General features: G+C 48.2%; 1 protein-coding gene across 1 annotated transcript in view; it reads right to left on the bottom strand.

The window, feature by feature from the left end:
- HYDIN (HYDIN axonemal central pair apparatus protein) overlaps nt 1-17,312 on the bottom strand; it is a gene marked incomplete at its 5' end in the record, with an annotated part of 342,250 nt that overhangs the window by 68,646 nt on the left and 256,292 nt on the right. Inside the window, 10 exons of the mRNA XM_082677828.1 lie at nt 1,702-1,887; nt 2,503-2,688; nt 2,793-2,952; nt 6,043-6,162; nt 7,047-7,229; nt 7,423-7,631; nt 9,518-9,739; nt 11,791-12,411; nt 14,800-14,958; nt 16,844-16,989. Of these exons, the coding sequence (XP_082533954.1) occupies nt 1,702-1,887; nt 2,503-2,688; nt 2,793-2,952; nt 6,043-6,162; nt 7,047-7,229; nt 7,423-7,631; nt 9,518-9,739; nt 11,791-12,411; nt 14,800-14,958; nt 16,844-16,989 (2,192 nt within the window). The remainder of the gene's footprint in view (nt 1-1,701; nt 1,888-2,502; nt 2,689-2,792; nt 2,953-6,042; nt 6,163-7,046; nt 7,230-7,422; nt 7,632-9,517; nt 9,740-11,790; nt 12,412-14,799; nt 14,959-16,843; nt 16,990-17,312) is intronic.

Raw genomic sequence — 17,312 nt, 5'->3', positions numbered from 1 at the left:
AGGAAGATCAGGCTACTTGGAGATACCTGGTAAGTCTTCTATCCCTGGGGGTATTCAAAGAGAAGCTTGGGCGACTTCTTGCTTGTTGCATCATCAGCTCAGCCATCAAAAGTCAGTGACATTCATTCATTCATTCGTTCATTCATTCAACAGATTTTACTGAGTGCCTTTTACATCCAGGCCTGTGCTAGACACTGGGGATATGATAGGGTAGTGAGTTGAATGATGGCCTCCAAAAGGTATGTCCATGTCTTAACCCCTGGAACCTGTGAATGTGACTTCATTTGGAAAAAGAGTCTTGGCAGATGTGATTAAGTTAAAGATCTCTAGACGAGATCATCTTGGATTATCCAGGTGGGCCCTAAATTCAATGACAGTGTCCTTATAAGAGACAGAAGAGGAGAAGACACAGACGGAGGGAAAGGCCATGCAAAGACTGAGGCAGAGATTGCAGTGATGCAGCCACAAGCCAAGGAACATCTGGAGCCACCAGAAGCTGGAAGAGGCAAGGAAGGGTTATCCTCTGGAGCCTTTAGAGGGAGCATGGCCTTGCAGATACCTTGACTTTGAATTTCTGGCCTCCAGAACTGTGAGAGAATAAATGCCTGTTGTTTCAAGCCACTCGTTTGTGGTCATTTGTTACAGCAGCCCTAGGAAACTAATACAGATGATGAGCAATTCAGGCAAGATCTTGCTCCAGTGGAGTTCACGTAAGGAAGTAAAGAAAGAAACAGGATAATGTCCGAATGGGGTGGGTGCTCTGAAGGACAGAAGACAGGGTGAGCGATTGCACATAATGAGATTTCCTCAGTGGGATGATTAGGAAAAGCCAGCTGAGGCTGTGCTGTTGAGCAGACCCTAGGGCAGAAGCCAACCCCCACAGAGCATAGGGACAACATTCCTGGCAAGGGTGCTGCAATGCCAGGGCGCTGACGCAGGAAAAACCTGATGTGGATACAGAGGCAGGCAGGTACTCAGAAGTAGGTGAGGACCCTGGGCTTTATTCTTAGTACAATGGGAAGGCAGCCTAGTGCTTTAGGAAGGAGTGACCTGGTTTGACGGACATTGTAAAGATCCCTCTGGACACCTGCGGGGAGTGGGAAGAGGCAAGCCGGCTAGGAAGCCTCTGTGGAAGTCCAGGTGAGCGACACAGCAAGTGGCCTGCATGAGGGTGGTGGTGGCAGTGCAGACAGGGAAGGGCATGGGCAGGAGATACACTGGGAGACAGAACTGACAAGACTTGTTGGAGGACTGGGATGGAGGGGGAGGCCAACAGGAAAACGGAGGAATCAAGGATGACTCCTGGGTGTCTGCTGGGAGCAACTGGGTGGAGGCTGATGTTTACTGAGTTAGGACTCTGAGGGGTGACTGGGTTTGGGGGTCTTAAATCAGAAATCGAATGCTTCTCGAGGAATAGTAACACCATTCATTCATTCATTTACTCATTCATCCACTCTGCACTGATTGAGTGCTCCGTTCTTGCCACTGGGAAATCAGCCATGAACAAGACTGCCTTTATGGAGCTTACAGTTGTGAGCAGAGCAGGATATTGTGGGTTGGGGGGCGTCAAACGGGGATCAGATGGGACCGTGTAACACGGAGACCTGGCTTGGTGGGTATGTGTGTGTCGGTGTGTGTGTGTCAGGGAACCCAGTGTGTACATACTTTGGTGACCAAGTCTGAAGACGTATGAAGCCTTACCTCCAACCGAATCGCCTTCTTGATGTTGATGGGTTTGGAGGGTTGGAAGCGCACTTGTAGGCTCTCCTCAGCCTTGGGGGCTATGGTCCCCTGCATCGCGGACACGGTGACGTCTTCGCCCAGGTGCTCCAGGCTGGTGATCCTCCAGGTCAGGGGAAGTAGTGTGATGTTGCGGAGAAGAACTACCTTGAAGTCTTTCCTGCAGAGACCAAGAGAAATTTTGCCAGTTTCAAATGATTTTGATTTATTACGGCAGGTCAGAAAAAGCACGTCTGGTTATTCTATTACTGCTAGTTCACTAATAAGTATTTATCAGGGAATGGGGCCTACCTGTGATGATCAAGGAATGCAGGATACATTATCAACATTCTCTCCCAGCTTCCTCAGAAATAAACATTCTCTATTTAGAGTAATACAATTCCAGTGAATGAATATGTAAGTTCTAGGTTTGGTCTAGTGTTCTGTGTTTGTCCTCTAATTTCTAGAACCAAGATTCTTAACCTTTTAGGGTAATGGACTGAAAATCTGGAAAAAGGTAGTCCTTCTTCTGAGAAAAATTCACATATGCACACACTTGGATCTTAGGGGAGTCCTTAACCATTCTGAAGTCCATTCACTGAACCCAAGGTGACAACCTGTGAACTCAGAGGGTTACTAACTATTCTGATTTGCACAGGACCAGAAGTCTCCCAGCATGCAGGACTTCAAATACTAAAACCAGGCAAGTCCCGAGCAAATCAGGATGAGCTGGTCACCTTAGAACTAAAAGTTCTTTAAACGTCATTCCGGTCCTGGTATCACCCAGAACTCTGACCTGTGCAGCAAGAGCCGGTCAAAATGCAATTGTCTGGGGTCCAGCTCCAGTTCTGGGCGGACCCCCTGGCAGCTTAATTTGAAGACGGCTGGCTTGGGGTTCTCCTTGATGCAGCAGACAATGCTGTCTTCAAAGACACCAACTGCAGTAGGGTAGGCCCAAACGTTCAGCTGCTAATGGGAGAGTCCAAACAAAGTACGTTTATACCGAGGATACCAAGGCCTCAAATTTCCCAAGAAAGCCTTGCCCTGGTAGACTTGTATCCATGTGACTGTACCTGCTTCTCACTGGGTTCCAGAATCATGTTGACAGGCTCCAGGAAGTAGGTGTTTGCTTTGACATCGTTCTGAAAACAGAAGGACACCTCCACGACCATTGGGGAACTGTTGAGGATTGTCAGTGTCTCCATGTTTTCTGGGAACAAGGATGACTTGTACCTGGAAACAAACAAAAATTAGGGATGTGGATGTGAGGACTGGCTGAGAATTCAGGTGGAAAAGGAGACTGTGAGGCGTAAGGCAATTTCAAAGGATGATGTGGCTACACAGAGGCAGTGTCATGGAGGCTAGGAACACAAGCTTTGTAGTTGTGAAGACTTAGAGCTGTGATGTGACCAGCCCCCGCTCCCATCCCAAGCCTTGGTATCCTCATCTCTAAGATGGGATGATAATATCCCTTAGGATTTCCATGACTATTAAATGAAATAGTGCACCTAACGCTCTGAGGACAGCTGCAGATATCAAATACCCAATAAATGGTTGTTATTACTATTGCAAAGATTTCTGACTGAAAAATCTGTAGCTCTCTCCTTCCCAGAGCTTATACTTCCAGGAGAGATGATAATCTGAGCAACGTGTTATTTCGTATCTGTCTTAGAGATGACCTCATTTACCACCTTCTTCTACACCTGTGCGGGATGCTACTGTTCCGACACGGATTGTAACTGTTCACTGTTACAAGGTTGTTTCTGTTCCCTTAGTGCCTTAGGGAGAGATCCATGGAGTGGAGCACTTTAAGCATTGGAAGCTGCCCAGTTAATGGAACCAAACAGGAAAGGAGCCACAGAAGGCACAAGGAAGATTAATGAACACACACATCGTAGGAGGTCATAGCACAGGTCAGGAAAGCAGGGCACCATAGTACCCACTGGTGCCCAGAAACAGTCTGAAAAGCTCTCTGGACAGACTAAGATGGAGGAAGGAAGGAGAGGGCATTGCAGAGACTAAATCAAAGTCCGAGAGACAGAGCACTGTCTGTGTAACTGCCAGAGTGGTGGTGGCCTCCACACCTCGCTGGTAATCACCACGACTGAACACTCTGCTACAAGTTCCATATGTACTAACCAGTTCAGTCTTCCCCAAACTGTGCAGTAGGTGCTATTATTTTCCCACTTTGCAGATGAGGACATTGAGGCTCAGTAAGACTTAAAAGAATAGATGAAGAGGGCTTCCCTGGTGGCATAGTGGTTGAGAATCCGCCTGCCAATGCAGGGGACACGGGCTGGAACCCTGGTCCGGGAAAATCCCACATGCCATGGAGCAACTAAGCCCGTGCGCCACAACTACTGAGCCTGCGCTCTAGAGCCCGCGAGCCAGAACTACTGAGCCTGCGTGCCGCAACTACTGAAGCCCACGTGCCTAGAGCCTGTGCTCCGCAACAAGAGAAGTCACCACAATGAGAAGTCCGCACACTGCCATGAAAAGTAGCCCCTGCTCGCTGCAACTAGAGAAAGCCCACACGCAGAAACGAAGACTCAATGCAGCCAAAAAAAGAAAAAGAAAAAAAAATAGATGAATAATACTTGTTTCTGGACCACTGTAATTGCCCTCCTGGATCCCCGCTGTCTGGCCCCATATCCTGGTTAATTCCAGTGCAGCTCTGAATACATGCCTCTCTGAATGGCCATCATTTCCCTGAATCCGACCTCCAGGCTGCTCTGTACATCATGTCCATCAACCTGACTCCCACTCCTTCTCTCGCCTAAGTCCTTCTACTGGGCTTTGAAGATCCTCTCCATCAACAGTCAACACCCTTCACCTTCATTTACTAGTTCAGCACCTTAGGAAATAAACTGGTGGTTATGAAGGGAATGGAGAACTAAGTTGGCTCATTAGTTTCACCAAGTAGGCATAGAAATAATCATTCTCTACTTATCACAATAAATGCTAGGCTGAGACCCTGGTTCTATTTTTAGTCTTACCTCCCTGCCTATACACTAAAAAACTTATATATAACTGAAAAAACTAGTATTACTAAATATTTCTGGTCACTGACCTTACCTGGGCCCCTGGTTCTACCTGATAATCTTAATCTATTTCTCTAATATTGTCCCTCTCCCACTTTGCACAAAACCTGTTTCATACCTTCTCCATTTTCTCAACATTTTAAACTTCCTTCCACTTGCCTCACTGTTAGGGATGACCTCACATCATTCATCATGGAGAAAACAGTTCCATGGGAACCTCCTCACCATGCCAGCCAAATCTGTAAACCTACCTGCACCTGAAGCCGTCTCACCTCCCTCCAACCTAGCATGAGATGATGGTCCCTCTTCCTGGCAAAGGCCATCATCTCCACATCTCGTTGTGTTGTTTCAGGGAGCTGCACCACTGTTGGCCCTTACGTGCTCTGGAAACTCTAGCCGCTTCCTTGCTACTTCCCCTTGACATCCAAACCTCGTAAGAACAAGAGCGAACGAACAGCCTTCCCTGCACTCCACGTCTCCCTCCCGTCCTCAACTCCCTCCATCTCCCTTCACAGCCAGGCTTTCCCAAAGAGCTATCTCCACACTCTGTCTCCATTCTCTTACTTCCCACTGACTCCTCAACTCACGTTACCTGGGCTTCATCCTCAGAAATCCCCCACAAAGGGCTCTTGCTGAGCCTCCTATGGCTTCCATGTTGTTGAACCCTGTGGACGCTGATGTTCTCATCTTTCCGCCCTCTCTGCCGCAATCAACATAGCTGACCACACCCTCTTCTCATGGCTCCATGACACCACCCTTTCTTGGTTTCCACCCATAGCTCTGGCCCTCTTTCTTATCTTCTTTGCTGGCCTCTCCTCTTGTGAGCGGTGGAGTCCTTTGAGGCTCCAACCATGGTCCTTCTCTCCTTACTGTGTCCTCTCATCTTAGGTGGTCTCATCCACACCTGTGGCTTTTGTTGTCTTGAAGATAGGCTCTCCTCTGAGAACCAAAACCGTATAGACTATGCCCTGCTTTACGTGGCTACTGGCTGTATCTCCCAAGCATCTCAAACTTAACATATCCCAAAGTGCACACTTGACCCTACCTTCCCCTACCAAAACCTGGTCTTCTTCCAGCTTCCCCATCTGGGAAAATGGCACCCCCATTCATTTGGGACCTTAGCAGAAACTTGGGGCACAAGAACCCAGTTCTCCTGATTTGTGGTTCTGGGCTAACTGAGACAATGTTAGTAAAAGCTACGTCTCCATAGGAACCCTGCTTGTCCTATTCATAAGTCCAACCCAGGGGTCTGAAATCTGCTTTGAAATAATGGAACACTTACTTATCTCTTGGTTTTCCACAAAGCAGTGGCCCGAAGTAAAACCTCTCCAGGCTCACAATATACTTCTTAAAGATGACCTCATTCGGCTTCATGTCCCTCTTGTGCTGAGGGAAGACCACTCTGAACACAGGGGAGGAAGAGGAGAGGAGAGCTGTCTGAATTGCCTCCACACGAGGTACACATGAACCCAACACTCTTTGTTCAGCAAAGGGTCCAGGTGTCTGGAGACAGAACGACTCTTAATTTGAGGACATTTATTGAGCCTTTATTCCTGTACCCTCACATCCCCAACCCCGAGTGAAGATAGTACAGTGTGAACTTGAGAAAAAAGATTCCCAGCGGTGTCTTTCACCGCTGATGATGGGTGAGCTGGATCCTTTATCAGCTGATGGGGCTGATGATGGAGCTGAGCTGGATTTCCTGTTCTAGTGTGCCCAGCTAGAAAAAGTCCTGAGAAACCCTATGGAAAACTAGTTCTGGTGGATCTTAACCAGCTTCTGAATTCGCTGTCCAACGTGGTCCCTTGGCGAGAACTGCAAAAAAGCTCCTCTCGGTGGACAAGCTATAAAAGGCCCCACTAGCTTGCTCAGTCAGGTGCATTTATGTGGTGCATAAGGGACTCAGTGTTTGGTAGCTCAGGGAAAAATCTCCTGCCTGTGGAGATTCACACATATATGGATATTACAGGATAAAAAGTCCTACAGTAAACACAAAATCTGTTTACATTTGCTATATAGTTAAATAAGCAAACTAACTTGTCACAGGAAGACTTTTCCCCCCTCTTCACTCCTATTAACTTTCTCTTTATTTCAGTCTCATGGTACCATATCATTCCTGTGACTTAGTCAATGTCACAGGACTTTGACTTTGGAGCCCAGTACAAGAGGGCCTGAGATGCTGTCCCAGTTCCACATTTGTATTAAGAGGCATCTGGTTCAGGGCATCATGGGGGAAAATGAAAATGTATCTGTCAACCTTTTCTTTTCAAAACAAAGTACACTTACTTTGGGTCTTGGCAAATGTATGGGTAAGTGCAGACACCTCGGCAATAAAGCTGGTATTGGCGGTGAGTTCCAAGGATCTCAAAGTTAAACATTTGGTCAAAGATCCCAAGATCATTGGAAGAGAAGTGCACTTGCAATGTCACCTCACCATTCGCTGGTACGATCCACCGGAAATGGTTCAGCCTGAAAATGAACACAGGCTTTTAAAGTGAGAACGCTTCCTTCGGGCCAAGAGAAGACAGGATTGGTGCCTGGGAGGAGTCTGGTCCTGCTGGGGTTATAGGCATGACCGCCCTGTTCCCATCTGGTGCTGTGACAGCCACACCCTCCATCTGGGGCTTCAGCCTTCCCCTCCCTGGGCTGCTCCGAGGCCCACCTGGGGAATTTCTCCTGTGAATGCTGCTCAGAGAGGTTGTTCTCCTCTATGTCTGACAGGGGAGCAGTGGTTCCAGAGGTTCCCCCAGAAAGGCCCTTCCTGTCGGAGGCCGTGCGACGTTTCTCCTTCTGAGTCTCGCGGGTCTGATCTGTTTTTTCTTTAGTTTTCTGTCTGCTCCCCTTAGATGAGGTGGTCTGCTCCTCCTGGGTCTTAATTAAAAATGAGCACCGGGTCTTAAACATTCATCTTATGAACACAGGAGCAGGAGACAGAGACGCCCATGCCATATGCCTACAGTCTGCGGTGACTGCGCTGCAGGTTCAGGAGGCTGGAGGCTGCCTAGAGCAGCAGGGCCCAGCCTATGACACTAGGGTACAAGGGAAGAGGTAGAGTGGAGAGAGTCTAGTGCTTTCCTTGGCACCTCATTCCCTGAGGAGGAGGCCAAAACTCCAGAGAACGCTTGAAGCTGGCAGGGAGTATGTTCCTATATTGCATTTTGTTGTTGCGTTTCCTTAATATCTTTTAATCTAGACCCCTCCCTCCCTCCCAATCACACTGACTTTTGGCAGAGACCAGATCCGTATTCTTACAGAATACTCCATAGCCTGCAAATTTCCTAACTATTCTCAGAGTGTCATTTAACTTATTCCTTTATTTGCCGCATTTCATGTAAACTGAAAATTAGATTTAAAAGCTTGATTAGATTCAGAGATGATGCTGTGTACACCGCACTCCATCACGATGGGAGACAAATAATGTCAGGCTGACCCCTGATTATAGACGCAAAGTGTGTCTGTGTGGCTGCAGCGGTGCCCGCCAGATCGTGGCCATGGCAAAGTGGACCTTCCCCTTTGTAACCAGCCGGTCACCTGTGGGGTGATGCTCTGGCTCAGAGTGAGAGTCTTGTTCCCTGACAAACCAGCACTGTGGGTATCCACTGGCGCTCCTTAATCAATTATGTCCTTGGGTACACCAGTACTTTTTAAATTCTACCATGCCTCCTATAGTTTTAGCTGCCATTCTTCTAGAAAGAAGCGCTTTCCTTCATCCGTTGGAGATGAACTAGAGTTCCTCCTAAAACCGTAAGTTAAAGAATGCTAAACTCTTGCCTCTTAGTGGTCAGTTTTCAGAAAAGAGGTTGGTGTAATAGTCACCTCTGATGGTGGCAATATTTTCTTCTTTATCTTTTTTATTGGACTCTGCTCAAGTAAGGCCTGCCCACCAATGCTGGGACCTCAGATGTTGATTTCCGACTTACTTATTAAACTGAAGTTTGGGGCTCTCTGTTACCTAACTGAGCTGTAGGCAGGGGCTAGAGGTGACTTTATTTGCTGCTGATTTTATTTGTTTTTTGCTGACATGCATGGTTTATACGAAGGAGGCTGTGTGGGGAGATTCAAATTTTGGGCCCCCATACTCCTCTGGGAATAAAAAGCCCCTCCCTAATTTTTAATATCCATGCATTCTGCATATGATCGGTCAAATCTATTTTCGCTTTGTGATTTATTCCACTAATTGTATATGTAATATATATTTTCTACTTTTACATGATTTCATTTTGATCGCTTATATTTTTAATCCAGGTGGAATTAATCTTACTGTATTGTGTCAGGCAAGGAGATTAAAAAGCAACTTTATCCAAAATATCCAATCTTCCCCATATAATTTCTTTAATAATCTGTCCTTTCTCTAATGGTGCGTGTTGCCTTAACTTGTATCTGTTGATGCTTGTATTCTTATGCACTGTGTAAATTACCTTGGATTCACAATACATTCTGATATCTCTTTAAAAGAGATAGTCTTGCTGCTTACTTTTTCTTGTAGATGAGCTGCAGAGTGATTCGGCAAGTTCCCTAAACCATCCACAGGAATTGCAAAGGTTGGAAGGTAAGAATCGGTCATTTTCAGTCTCTTCTTAGGGGAGTAGGAAGAGTCAGACCTGGGGAAGGTGCAGCTTAGGGAGTTTCAGGCAGAATCCCCAGAGAGTAGAGGGAAACACCCCAGTGAGTACGACACCCAACACTGCTTTTTCTGGCCACGTGGAGGGCCCGACTGAACTCCCGCCAAGGTCAGGAGGACAAGCTGCTCCCTTTACCTTTGAGGAGGTTGGGGTGGCTGAAAGCTCTGCTTCTGCTTCCACTTCTCTTTTCTCCTCCATCAGGGAGAGCTCTTTGGACGGTAGAGTTACAAACATGAAATGCTCCAGGATTTCTGTCATGGCCAAAGGCAGCCGCTTCACAGGGTAGGAGATGAGTGAGAATAAGGTAGGCGGCGGGATGGGTGGTCCAGAGGACCCCAGGCCCAAGAGGTCTAGGATCTAAAGGAAAAGCCCAAGATTAATTTCCTGTGCAGAGGGTGGGCTACCCCTAACTGCCTCCCTGAGTGAGCACAGGACGCTCAGACTCTCCCTCCTTTCTGTCAACTTTCTGATGCCCTGAGATGGGCTTGGGTCAGGGACAGCATGTAAAGGGTCTCTGACACAGCTCTGCAGGTCCTTCCAGATCCCTACGCCCCCAGACCCGGCTGGGGCTCTTGCTGTGGGCTGCGGGCTCCCTCTCTTATCATAACACTTGTCATTTTATTATAACTGTCTGTCTTTGCAACTGGACTGTAAAGCCCATTAGGACCGGAACCAGGGCGATATAGCACATGGCCTAGCACACAGTAGGCACTCAAAAACAATCTCCGTTTAAAGAGACCAGCTCCTCAGGTTCTGATGTCTATAGCATAGAGTTGTTTCATTTATTTTCAGATCCCCTGTTAATTTTTCTTTTACCTTTAAGTGTTCTTTCTTTCCAAAGGTGAAAGAGAGTTAGGGCTGGAGCAGGTCATATACAGAAAAGAAGAAAAAAAAAAAAACCCACCAAAGGTTCTGGGAATGGGTTAAAAGATGGGAATGAAGAGAAAAGTAAAAAAAGAGACTTGAGAGAGAGACAACTTATCCCTATAGCATTTTCCTATTCTACTCTGATATATGATAAATGAGCGCATTCTCCAGAGCAGATGGCTTGAAAATCTAGTAGTAACTTCCCTCTCAGCTTGTAAAACCCTGCGAATAAGGATGCTATCCCCTGATTAATTGTTGTCATCACAACAATTAGGCCATCTGAGTGCCCATTCTATGGACTAAATGGGCTGTTAGGCCTAGCAAGTAACTACCTTCATGTAATCTTGTGTTTCTAATTCTCTGGGTCAGACAGCAGAAGACACTTCCTGACTAACATGTAGCTAGAGTTAACTCCCAGGATTTAGAACGTCTGTGAGGAAAGGGATGAATAATTTGTACCACTTATTAAATTAACAGAGGCAGGGAGTTCTTTAAGCTACAGTCTGACCTAGGACTCCTCTCTGGCTCCACTCCCTACCTTTTAAGGTTGCATCTAGTTTCTGATAAAATCTAAACCAGAGGGACTTCCCTGGTGGTGCAGTGGTTAAGAATCCGCCTGCCAATGCAGGGGACACGGGTTCGAGCCCTGGTCTGGGAAGATCTCACATGCTGCGGAGCAACAAATAAGCCCGTGTGCCACAACTACTGAGCCTGCACTCTAGCTCCCATAAGCCACAACTACTGAGCCTGTGTGCCACAGCTACCAAAGCCCACGTGCCTAGAGCCCGTACTCCGCAATAAGAGAAGCCACCGCAATGAGAGGCCCGTGCACCACAACGAAGACCCAACACAGCCAAAAAAAATTTATTAAAAACAAAGACAAAAACAAAAAAACTAAACTAGAGGTGGGCAAACTGTGGCCCTCTGGTGAAATCTCACTTGCTACCTGCTTTTGTAAATCAAGTTGTATTGGAACAGAGTCACGCCCATTCATTTACATATTGTTGGGGATCAAGACAGAGACTGTATGACTTGCAGCCTCAAATATTTGCTTTCTGGCGTTTCACAGAAAAAGTCTGTCCCTGGACAAAAGGCTATCGTAATCATCCCCTCCAAACCACTGCCAAAGGGGCTTCTAGATATGCAATGGTTTTGTTTCTAGCAACAAAAAGCTGTCTGGTAGTATAATTTCTGTCACTGGAGGAAGCCTGTGGGAAAGAAATTTTAGAATAGTTGAGCCACTTGCGTCACCCCAAAGTATACCTGCCTTGCCAACCCCCAACATAAGACTGTCAATGTTAAAAATCAACTTTACAGGTGGCTTTTTACGAGGCTAGATGGAATAGCTGAGATCTGTGGAACCCTCTGTGGATGTTTCACCACATAGAAAAAGGTCCTTTTAGGCATTATTGTCTTATATCCAAAGGGGCATCAGAGATTAATGGAATAAAGGGGATACGGATTTTGTGTTGAAAGCAACACTTTTACGAGGATTAGCACCGCACAGCTCCCTGGCTCCCATCCTGGAGAAGAGCCTGTACCTGCTCCGCTTTGGGAAGCCTGTCATTCTCCAGGGCCTGCTTCCAGCTCGAGCCTTTGGAGTCGGGCATCTGGATGTTTATGAAGGGCACACCGAGATCCTTCTTCCCTTCGTGGTCCTCCTCCTTGCTCTCGCCCCCCTCGCTGCGCTCCTCCTGCGTGCGGAGCTTCTCTAGCCGCTCCCTCTCGGCCCTCGCCCGCTCCAGGCGCTCCCTCTCTGCGCGCTCCCTCTCCCGGTCCTTGCGGCCTCGGCGACCACCCGACGACGACGGCGGAACCTGGCGCTGGTCGGTTCCGGACTCATGGCTCGCATCCTCGGCCGCGGTATGATGCAGCAGAACTCCTTCCTTCCGGTCCCAGTACGTGAGGATGTTCTGGATATCCTTCAGAGACAACTCATAGGTCTTAAACTTCTGGGCCACGTTCTTGTCAGTGTCCTTCCAGAAGTCCCCTTCGCTGTCCTCGTGTTCCTGTGCAAGAGGAAACCCAAGCATGCTGATATCTGACAGCTGGTTCTTCTTCTTCTTGCTCAATTCTTCCTTCTCCGCAGCCACCTGCTCCCTAACAGAGACTTTTCTTTCTATTGCGTCATTCTTCAGCTCTAGTTTGGAAAAAGTAAGAATCTAGGAGGCAAAACACATAAATTATTCTTAAAAGAGTTCTTTAAGGGAGAGCAAATCGCATAAAGAAGAGCAAGAGGGTGTTTAGTTTTGTAAGAAGGCCTCATACAATTCCAGGCACCTCGTATTCACACTAGGGCTGTGCCTAAGAATCGCCTGGGGGCCTTTCTCAAAATAGCCGTTCTGTGGTCCTTCCTTGTCATACAGCTGGCTGGGGCCTGGCATTATGCACTTGGTAAAAGGTGCACAGCAACTGTGATGTGCACTTGTGGTTGAGAGCTGCTGTTTTGAAGGATCAGCGGGAAAGGATCCCCAAAATGATCCTCTCTTCGGGAGAGGCCAGAGTGTAGAGGTCCAATCCTGGTCGCACGGCCTGCTAGCTGTGTGATCTTGGGTGAGCAATTCACATCTCTGTCCTATCTGTATAATGTTGATAGTAATATGAATAAGTACCTCACAGGACTACTGAAGATTAAATGTGTGAATACATGTAAAAAGCTTATAATAGCGTCAATCCCAATTCCTCCCACCCCACCCCTCTCCCCCTTGGTATCCATACATTTGTTCTCTACGCCAGTGTCTCTATTTCCGCTTGGTAAATAAGGTCATCTGTACCATTTTTCTAAATTCACATATATATGTTAATATATGATATCTGTTTTTCTCTTTTTGACTTACTTCACTCTGTATGACTCTAATTGACACATATACGCTGTTGATACTATGTATAAAATAGACAACTGATGGGAACATACCGTACAGCACTGGGAACTCTGCTTATGCACTGTGGTGTCCTAAATGGGATGGAAATCCCAAAGGGAAGGGATATATGTATACGCATGGCTGATTCGTTTTGCTATGCAGTAGAAGCTAACACAACGTTGTAAAGCAACTATACTCCAGTAAAAATAATTTTAAAAAAGCTTATAATAGTGTCTGCCACAGAGTAAAGGGTCTCTTAATGTCAAGTTATTAAAATTATACAGGTTATGTATATAATCAGTATTGTTGGGAACAGATGAGGGTTTAGAATCTGGCTGCACTCCAGCCTTTTAAACAAACCTGCATTTATATAATGAAGCTGGCATAGAGAAGCCAACCTTATTCTCTTTCTTACTGCCCTTTTAAACCTGCTTTGTGGGCTCTGATTTTCTCTTCTCCAATGAACTCCTCTGGGAGGCTTCAAAGGCTTTTGGGTCATTCTTTGATGACATAAAGTCCAGTTCAGTCTAATGATCACTGTCTGCAGTACAGCCCAGTGACAGCTCTGTTCCTGCCTAAGTTCAGGCTTGGAGGCAGCGGCCCAGGTTGGCTACTCACCTCACCGCACTGCATCAACTCCTCCTCCACCTGGCCCTCTCTACAGCCTTGAGAGAACCGCTGGCAAGGCTGTCTGCCGGCGGGGTGGGGGTGTCTCACCTTAGTTGTGTAGGGAGGGGAGGGGCTTGGCGCCTACTGTATTATTCCCCATCTGTAGGTCACTGCCAAGACACTGAGAGTTCTGTTTGGACACCCTGTTCTAAGCAGAAGTGGATTTTGCATGGACGAATAGGCCTGCCGAGGGGAGGACTTGTACCTGGAAGGTTGCGGGAGTCTGAACTCCAGGTCTGCTTGTTTCTTGTGCCTGTTTTGGTGCCGAAGTTCTGTGCACTCAGACCCTGCTCCTTCCTGAGCTCTACCTGATGGGGATCCCTGGACACGGAGTCCTTTGCCCTTATGTCTACCTCCTGGGATCGGTCTGCACCTCGTCTGGGAGTCTGGCTTTAGTTTCACCCTCAGAACTCCCGATGCTGGCATGGCCGCTGTGCACACCAGCTAGCCACACCCCTTGGCCACCAGCGCCATCCTGGGCACAGCTCTGGCCATTCTGCCCTTCCCGTATCACGGAGGGCAGAGACGTGACAGCTGAGCTTGGCAGGCTGATAAACGCAAGGACAGCTTATGCTGGAGCATCTCCCTTGACTGTTGGCAAGGATCAGCCCTTGGTTGAACACACTGACTTGGTGGCTCACTGGAGGCAACTCTTTCCTACTAGCCTATTTAGCACCATCCAGGGGACTGCAGGGGACAGTGGAAAGAGCCAGGTCTGTGCTCACACACAACCGGTATGGCTTTATCCTGTTCAACCTCAGATGGGGTTCATGTCTATGAAGCTCCGAGGGACAGCAGGACGCAAAAGGGCAGGATTAGGCGAAGCATAAGACAGCCCTGGAGGCAGAGTCAGTGATCAACAATTGTTGGTCCCTTTCCTCCTACCTTCTGCACCACCACAACATCTACACAGTCTCCGGTCAGTTCTTTGGAGGGGAAGTGTGCTGGGCTGACTGGCCGGGTGCAGTGGTGGACCCCTCTGTGCCTGCCCTTTGCTAAGGGACGAGTGAGGGCTGCTACCTGCCGACTTGGTGTCTGAGATTTCTTCACGGGCTGCTCCTCCTTCACGGGTCCCTGCTTTGGCTTTTTGTTCCTCCGTTTTAGCTCATCTTCTTCCTTCTGCCGCTCAAGCTCCTGCTGTAGCTTCTTTTCCAGCATCTCCTTTGACAGTCTCTCCAGCTCCCTTCATCAAGCCAGGCAGAGAAAACAGAGTCCAGAGGCCCTCCTGCCCAAGCCCCTCCCCTGCCTGGGATCACGTGGTGGGAGGACATGGGGCAGAGCTTTCTCGGGCATAAAAAGAAGGAACAAAGAAAGCTGGGTATACAGGAAGGAAGGAAGAAGGAAGGGAGGGAAGAGAAGGAAAGAAGGAAAGAAAGGAGGAGAGGACGGCTCACGTCTATCTTTGAATGGTCATTCAGCAAAACTGATAATTGAAGCTCAACTAAGTGGAATTCTCAACTAATCTGTATTTCTATTCCAAACTCCTTTCACAGGAGAGTGAGGCAAGGGCTGGAAATAAGCTTGATGTTAGCACTTTTAAAAAGCAACTTTCAAAGATCGTTCTGATATCGGTACAGATGAGGCCCAGCTTCCTTCCTACACTCACGTCGTAGGTTTAGATAAGAAGAAATGGTGTTTTTAAGAGCAGTCCCCACCCTGGCTAGCTCGGAGCCATGGTGCTGGAGCTGAAGGCCACATTCCTCTCTTTCCTTCTCTTTCTTTCCTTTCCAGCTATGGATTCAAACGTGTTTGCCCTGCTGCTAATGGCAGAGAGGGCACCAAGCCTGGGCACCAAGTACAAACAAGAGTGGAGGGGATAGCATTTCTGAAGATATGAAATCCATCTATTTTCATCTCTGGGAATCCCTAGTTGTCCCCAGCTGCTGTGGCTCTCTGTCCACTGAAGCTGACTCATCATGACTTCATTACTTCGCGTGTGTGTGTGTGTGTGTGTGTGTGTGTGTGTGTGTGTGTGTGAGAGACAAACAAGTCACTGCTGACCTTGGAGGATCAGATTTGCATTTCCTAAGTCCACTGTGAGATGAACGCCTGAAAGTAATGAACTGGATGAGAAAGAAAAGCGACTCCTTTGAAATCCCAAAGCTGGGATTTGCATACCTCTGGAGGACTGGCCATATTTACAGTAGACCATGCAGGAGAAGAGATGAGGGTATATGTACTGCATACTGCAGAGGACATGAAAGCTCTTTTGGGGCCAGTGGGAGGAGTCTGGAGGTGGAGGGAGAGGACAGAAGGGGGTTAAATTGTAGGCAGGCATCTTGGCCTTCCCCCTCCAATGTTTGGAATCCTAAGGAGGGATAGGAAATAGGACCCCCTCCCTTGGCATGTGTGAAGACCTGAGGGCAGAAAGGACGTATTTCTCGCTGTCCACCTGTATCTGAGATGGCCCGAGATAGTGGCCTAAGTGTCTTGGGTGGTGTGGAGGGGATCCAGTCGTTCCTGTGTGGTCCCCAGGGATAGGCACAGAAGGTGGCTGAGAGGACTGGCTTGGGAGCCTGCCCAGGGTCTCTGATGAACTGCCCAGGCTGAGGATCAAGTGAGAGAGGCGGTCAGACCTCAGGGAATGGACAGCACCACCAAAGGCCAAGATGGTAGCCAGGGAAGGAGGAGAAATGGCTGAGTTATGCAGGGGCAACCACCATGCCCATGTCACAAGAATGTCCCCTGGGTCACCAGCTGTGGACACCTGAGCACAGAAGTTGATGAGCCACAATTGTCACGGGGAGCCAGCAGGAGCCCCAGGACAGCACAGGGGCCAGAAGCCCCTCCCCTCATCAAATTACATAACCTTTCCCTGAGTCCCAGCTGTCCCCAAGAAAGAAGGAAGGAGAGGAGAATGGAGACCTGGCAAGGCTGCAGCAACCAGCACCCTGGATGTGTAAGATATGTGTCTCTGCTCTCAGCAATTCATCCTCCTGGGTCTCCTGTGGCCACTGCTCCCCCGCTCCTCCACCCCGGATGACCACGGTCTCTGGGATGGGCCGCGTGCCTGACGGAAGTTGCTCCCCGGGGCTGCGCTTCCGTTCTGACAAGCCCCTGACACTGACCTTCTCTTCCTCTCCCGGAGGGCCTGCTGAACCTCTAGATTGAACACTATTTTCTCCTCCTCCGTCAAGGCATCATATTCTTCCTCATCCATGTTTTGCAGACGCTCCTTCTCTCTCTGAAGCGCTTCCCTGCGTTTGTGTTCTGTCGGGGGAACAAACAGGAAGGTGGGGAAAACTCACTCAGCAGCTTTGGCTGCAGGGTTCCCCTGTGGTTTAGCTCTCAGCCTAAACAGGCTGCGGAGGGTGTGTGACAGTGAGAGGTGGCTGGTGCCACAGGCGGCATTCCTAATCGCTGGTGGGGTTTCCTGCATTCACACAGTTCCCAAATTGGTTTCCATCTGTGGCAGGCTGAATAGAGGCCCCAGAGAGGTCCCCGTCCTAATACCCAGAACCTGTGAATATGCTAGCTTACATGGCAGAAAGGACTCTGCAGATGTGATTATATTAAGGACCTTGAGTTGGGGA

Source organism: Grampus griseus (assembly GCF_964374135.1).
Source record: "Grampus griseus genome assembly, chromosome: 19".
NCBI lineage: Eukaryota > Metazoa > Chordata > Mammalia > Artiodactyla > Delphinidae > Grampus > Grampus griseus.
The sequence above is the reverse complement of the archived record's forward strand: the minus strand, read 5'-3'. Positions and strand labels throughout refer to the sequence as shown.